General features: G+C 50.9%; 1 protein-coding gene across 4 annotated transcripts in view; it reads right to left on the bottom strand.

Annotated features, from left to right (window-relative positions):
- Nucleotides 1-1,135, bottom strand: part of Rab26 (RAB26, member RAS oncogene family) — a 16,914-nt gene extending 15,779 nt beyond the window's left edge. For all 4 annotated transcript variants that reach the window (XM_008845108.3, XM_008845089.3, XM_029569692.1 and 1 more), the window contains exon 1: nt 461-1,135. In XM_008845108.3, coding sequence (XP_008843330.2) covers nt 461-528 — 68 coding nt within the window. In that variant the 5' untranslated portion in view covers nt 529-1,135. The remainder of the gene's footprint in view (nt 1-460) is intronic.
- Between the last annotated feature and the right edge of the window lie 5,560 nt (nt 1,136-6,695).

The following is a 6,695-nucleotide window of genomic DNA, read 5'->3' as shown; positions in this document are numbered from 1 at the left end:
CCCCATCCCCCACCCCCATCCCTGCCCTGCGATGGGTGGGACCTCTCTGCTCTGCGGCAAAAGGGGTGGAGTCTTCTCCACCCGCCCCGGCGCCTGGCTGTAGACATCGCAACGCTAGGGGCGGAGCCCGCTAGTCTCTCCAACCTCGTCCCCTTCCCTAGCCCCGCCCACGACTGGCACTGCAGAGTGGAGGGCGGAGCCTGTGGGGCCGCCCCTCCTCTAGCTCCGCCCACTACGGGCAAAGCGGCGCAGGGGCGGAGCCTGAGAAGGCTTGGCAGAGTGCCGAGCTGGGGGCGGGAGGACTGGCGGAGAAGGAGGAGTTCGCGCTGGGCCTGCAGTGCAGCTCTAGGGCTCAAGCGGGCGGCCGAGACCTTGAGGTGCGGCCTGGCCCGGGAACGCAGAGCCGCTGTCGAGCAGCAGACACGCCACGGCCGCCTCCAGATTCGGCCCTGCGCCTTACCATGAGGTCCGCGGGTTCCTCCTGAATTGCGGCCGCCGGCGCGCAGGGCCTCGGGGAGCCGGGGCCATGCGCGCGCTCCGCTGACGATGCCGCCCGGAGCGCCCGCTCGACTGGCGCTGGCCTTAGGCCTGGGCCTGTGGCTCGGGTTGCTGGCGGGGGATCCCAGGCCGGGCTGCGGGCCTTGCCCGCCCCCCTGTCTCTGCAGTCCAGCACCCGATGCGGCCTGCCGGGTCAACTGCTCTGGCCGGTGGCTGCGGACGCTTGGGCCCGCGCTGCGTATCCCGGTGGACGCCACCGCGCTGTGAGTAGCTGCGCCCAGGCTGTGCGGGCGGGCTGTGGTTGCCATGGCGGCGGGCTGTCTGGCCTGAGCATCTTGGTGGCACCCGACCAGTGCGTGGCTGAGGCAGAGAGGGCCCTCCAGGAGCTGCGCAGGGCGTGGGCGCGGTTTCGAGCTCGGATCGCGAGACGCAGCCAGGCCAGACCGCTCCCAGGGCGAGGCTGCTGGAGCAGGGATGCCGGCCCGACTAAATAAGGAAAACCTTGGACCGCAGCCGGCGTGGCCCAGAGGGGTAGCCAAAAATCCCGGTTTCTGTGAAAAGGTCCTCCTCTCCGGAGCTCCGCTGTGACAGCGTGCGGGGCGTGATAGGCGGTCTAAGAATAAATACGTTAATTAGAGCCTAATTGGAATGCAGCCTGGGGCTGGCGTTTTTTTGTCTCGCGAGGGGTCCGGATAAGGATTTGATGGATATGTAAGAATTGTCCATACTTAAGAAAGGACAAGGAGGTGGGTCCAGCGGCCTGTAGCTTGGACTTCGCCACGTGTGAGCACTTCAGGGGAAGTGCGAAGTGGGTAGAGGGTAGATGGGTGTGGGTCCCTGGTGGTTCTGCATTATCTTGGGAACATTGGGAGGGGGTAATTGCCGGGAGGGATTAAATCATTGAGGGGACCTGGGCAGTTTTGCATTCTGGCAGTCTCACTGAGAAAGTGCCTTGAACTAGGCTTGGCCAGGCTCTTGTTATAGATTATCGCTATTAACTCTTAGTCTAACTCTTTGGAGGTGTACAGTGAAGACCTTGTTTTACAGGCTTGGAGTGTGATGTCACATTCTAGACGACAGCATAAGGTTTGGGCTTCTGCGGGGGACCAGAATTGGATGAAGGGTGCAGAGGATAAGGTTGCAGACATTTGTCTTGGAGCCTATTAATCACAACCCCTTGGATTTCCTGGGGACTTTTAGGCACCTCAGCCTTCCAGAAGCCCCTGCTCCAATCCCCTGCGGATCTTGTTACATTCTTCAGGCCTATTAAAACCAGGATGGGCCCTTGCATTAGGTTTTGTAATGCTCTTGGTTGATTTCACCATGGGGTTACTTTTAATGGGGGGGGGGCGCACGACTGTGTCTTTTGGAGGTGAGGTTGGGACCCGACACGGAGCCTGTCATTGTGCTATTTAGCGCTGGAGCATGTGTGGCGCAGCTGTCTCTGGAGATGTGCCCCCCCCCCCCGCGCCAGCTATTAGGGCTAAGAGTATTACATCAGACCCACCCCACCCTTTGCTTCTGGATGCTGTGGGTGAAGGCACCTCTGTCTCTGCTGGCTGGCAGTTTCAGCTCCTGTTGGTTTCCCCTTCCCCCTTCCCTGCTGGCCTACTAGGAGCTGTCCAGGAAATGAAGAATGAGGGCCTACAGGTCTGTGGTCTTTCTGAAAAGTGCTGTATCTTGAGCTGTTGCCCTGAGAGTGGATAGCCTGGCCCAGCCTAAGTTGGCAGGATTCCCAAGGTGCTGTCCTCTCACACTGTGTGGGAACATTTGTGGGCAGGTGAGTGTGAGTGAGGAATGGATAAGAAGCCACATTTTTACTTCTACCTCTAATGCTGCCTCTGGAAGACTTGAAAGTCTGTGGGGGGTGAACTGACAGGAAACTGGGGTCTTGGGGCAGTTGTTGAGGTCCCTCTGCTGGTTCCATAGGCTAATCTGTGCTCAATGGGTTGTCCACTCAGCAAACTACTGGGGATCAGATAGGCTAGCCTTCTCTGAGGACCCAGTTAAGGAGAGACCAAGGATACAGGCAGCAGCCTTCCATGCTGGTGTTTAAGGTACACCAGGAGCATTGCCTTCTTTCCGGCTATCACTAGGCTCCTCTGTGTGTGGTTCCTTAGTGGAACATCTGTGCTCTGGTGGGAGGACATCTGGTTTGAGAGCAGTGTTTCTTGGTTTAGCACCATGCTGCTTATCAAGAAAGGTGACATTACTGGCAAGGTGCTGCTCCTCAGCTGGGTTTTAGCTGTACTATGGAGAGTTTAAAGTCTAGTTGTTGTGAAAAGTAGGCAGAACAGAATGACAAATCTCACCTTTCTTGCCTTGTCATTCCTACCCTATGTTTTGAGCCAGAATCCCCCATCTTAGTTTTTTATCTGAGTGTTTTAAACGTATAACACCCCAAACATACCTGCTTTCTTGGTTCTATTGGATGTCCAGTGTGCATACATTTTTGTTTGTCTCCATTTTGTTTTGTTTTTTTAGTTTGTTTTGTTGGGGGGTTATTGAGACAGGGTCTCACATAGCCTAGTCTACCCTTGGATACTTGATCCTCCTTCTCAGCCTCCCTAATGCTGGGATTACAGGCATATACTACCAGACTACGAGGTTTTTTTTTTATAGTAAATTAGGATCCAGATGAGGTCTGTGTAGTATAGCTAGTTAAAGGCCTGGGTCTAGGTTACTGGTTCAGCTTCCCCCAGCTTTCTTCTCTTTCAACATTTGACTTCTAGAAGAAACTGGCTCATATGGCCCAGGGTTCCTATCTGACAGAGCTGTGAGTTGTAGGACTCTTGGCATGCCTGTCTTCTGTGTCTCCAGCTCTTTTGTGTAGAGGGCCATACTTCAGTCAGGTCCTCTGGCAACTCTGGTTAGTGGTTATGAGGTGGGACATTCTGTCACTGAAGAGAGTTCTCCTAGACATCTAGGTGTGAGCTGTGTTTTGGCTTCAATTGTGGTTGTTTTGGAGCTCACTTCTGGGTAATACAGGCTACTGATTTTGGCCAGGATGAGTTTAAGACCAGCCTGAGATACATAGCTAGACCTTGTCTCAAAGAAACAGGAAAAAAAAACTCACAGCCAGATAGCACAGTACAATTCATCAACAAAAAGAGGTTGGGTTGGGGGAGGGGGAGGCAGGGAAAATGGGTGTGGTGGCTTATACATATAGTCTTCAGCACTGGGGAGACTGAGGCAGGAAGATTTTGGATTTGAGATCAGCTTGGGCTATGTATAGAAACCTTGTGTGTTCCCCTGGCAAAAAGAAAAAAATGCAACAAACCCAAAAAATAATTTATTATTTTGTGTGTATGAGTGTATGGCCTTTGTGTGTAAGTGCACCCATTTTGTGCAATGCCTGAAGAGGTTAGAAAAGGGTACTGGATTCCTCTGGAGGAGTTACAGACAGTTGTTAGCCACTGTGTGGGTGCTGGGAATCGAACCTGGGTCCTCTGCAAGAGCAACCAGTACTCTTAACCACTGAGCCATCTCTCCAGCCCCTGAATTTTTTTGTTAATGAAAGTAATCTTTATTACACCACATAAATACATACAGAGATGCAGTTTGGTTATTGGGAGGCTGAGTGTGGTGGTACATCGCTGTCATCCCAGCACTCAGGAGGCAGTGGCAGGAAGATCACTGCAAATTTGAGCCAGCCTAGCCTACATAGGGAGACCCTGTCATTTTTTTTAAATTTTTTTTTTGGCCTTTTTGAGGCAGAGTCTTTCTGTAGCCCCAGCTGGCCTGGCCTAGAACTGGGTATGTAGACCAGGCTGGCCTTGAACTCACATAGATCCGCCTGCCTCTGCCTCCCGAGTTCTGAGACTAAAGGCATGCACCACCATGCCTGGCTCAGGAGACCTGTCTTAAGAGATCAAAAAAGAGATGGCTCACCAGTTAAGAGCACTGACTGCTCTTGCAGAGGACCCAGATTCAATTCCCAGAACCCACATGTCGGCTACAAACCATCCTTAACTCCAGTTCCAGGGGAATCTGACACCCTCTTCTGACCTCCAGCATTGCACAACACAGGTGCACTCACATACATCAGGCAATACACTCATACACATAAAATGAAAATAATATTTTTAAAAAGATCAGAAAATAAATAGAATATGTCTCTGAGGGAGATAACTAGAGATGTATGCCTCTACTTCCTCTGCTCCTTCAGGGGCTTGTGCTGGGCCTTTTGTGTCTTTTCTTTCACTGGTGCCTCCCTGTGGGGTTGGAGTCTGTCTTGGTTCCATTGTATAGATCATAAACCTTGGGGCTACTAGGTATTGAGGTACTTTCTAGGGTCACATGCTGGTATGTTGCCACAGAAGTGATGTGGTTAGAATGCTTTAGGGCAGACCCCTGAAACTGCACTCATGCTGGTTCATAGATGGTAAGGAGTAGAGGTAATGGAGCCTCCTTTAGTGGGCCCAGGACATTTGAAGGACTCACTCAGGGAACCAGATGGATTGTTGAGGCGCTTCCTCCCCAGTTTCTCCATATGCCCTTTGGAGGTTACTATGCCTTCTATCCCTCCTCCCATAGTTCCTTTTTTTCTGGAGGGAGGCTCAGGGGCCTGTTATCAGACCTGGGTCCACATCCTAGCCCCTCCACTTTCTTTGTGACCTTAGCTCAGCTACTCAGCCTCTCTGAGTCTGTTTCCTTGCCTGTAAAGTGAGCACTTGAGGTGATGTGCCTTAAGGGGTTGTATGGCTGCACAGGTAAGGGTTTGTCATGCATGGACAGGTTCAGGCACTGGTAGCCATACTAACCATGCCATTGTTCATGTGGGCCCCCAAGCCTTTCTTTGTGTTCTCTCTCCAGAGACTCTTGTCCTTTTGATTCAGCCATCAGGAAATGCACCTCAGGACCCATCCTGCATTGTAGATAGAACAGGAGAACCCGAGTTTGGGATGTGTGCTCAGGCCAAATGCTTACAGATGGGAGAAGCGCAGATCGTTGTGAGAAGGCAGAGACCCTATTCACACCTAGCATCTAGCTCAAGGAGGCCAGAAGTCCAATTTGAAAGATGCCTTCAACACAGGCTGTGAGGCTTCATGAGGCCTAGCTCTGTCACAGTACTCCTCCCCATCTCTGTGGAGGATGTGTATGTGTGTGTGTGTGTGTGTGTGTGTGTGTGTATGTGTGTACACACGTGTGTGTGCATGCATATTGTTCACATCTTAAATGAGTTCAAGCAGTTCTCCTGCCTCAGCCTACCAAGTACTGGGACTATAGTCCTGTCCCAAGTACACTGGACTCCCTCTAAATTTTTTGTTTTGTCTTTTTGAGGTGTTTTGAGGGTCTCACTATGTAGCCCTGGCTGGCCTGGAGCTTGCTGTGTAGCTGTCTCAGCCTCCTGAGTGTTGAGATTTCATGTGCCACCATGCCTAGCTTCCTTTCTGTTTTTGTTTTAAAATTATTATTATTATTATTATTATTATTATTATTATTATTTTTGGTCTTTTTGAGACAGGGTTCCTTGTAGCCTCAGCTGGCCTGGAGCTCACTGTGTAGACCAGGCTGGCCTTGAACTTACAGAGTACTGTGATTAAAGGCATGTGCCACCATGCCTAGATCAAAAATCTTTATTTACTTTTAAATATTATTTTATTGAGACAGGATCTCATGTACCCCATATTAGCCTCAAACTCATTATGTAGCCAAGATTGACCTTGAATTTCTGATCCTACTGCCATCTTCCTCATGTTGGGATTGTAGGTGTGAACTATTTTTTTTAAGTTTATTATTTTTATTTTATGTATATGTGTGTATTGCCTGCATGTAGGTAAGTGCACCCATGTGGTGCAATGCCCAAGGAGGTCAAAAGAGGCTGTCAGATCCCCTGGGACAAGAGTTATGGACAGTTGTTAGCTGCCATGTGGGTGCTGGCATTCAAACCTGGGCCTTCTGCAAGAACAACCAGTGTTTTTAACCACTGAGCCTGCATGTATGTAAGTGCACCTGTGTCGTGCAATGCCTCGGAGGTCAGAAGAGGGCTTTGGATTCCCCTGGAACTGGAGTTAAGGACAGTTTGTAGCTGCCATGTGGGTGTTGGGAATCGAACCCAGTCCTCTGCAAGAGCAGTCAGTGCTCGCTGAGCTGTCTCTCCAGCCCCAGGTGTGAATTATGCCTTGCCTCGCCTTGCCTCTCCTTCCTTCTCCTCCTCCTCCTCTTTTTTTTTTTTTTTTTTTTTTTTTTTTTTT

This window comes from Nannospalax galili, unplaced genomic scaffold (genome assembly GCF_000622305.1).
Source record: "Nannospalax galili isolate Female #2095 unplaced genomic scaffold, S.galili_v1.0 scaffold471, whole genome shotgun sequence".
NCBI lineage: Eukaryota > Metazoa > Chordata > Mammalia > Rodentia > Spalacidae > Nannospalax > Nannospalax galili.
The sequence above is the reverse complement of the archived record's forward strand: the minus strand, read 5'-3'. Positions and strand labels throughout refer to the sequence as shown.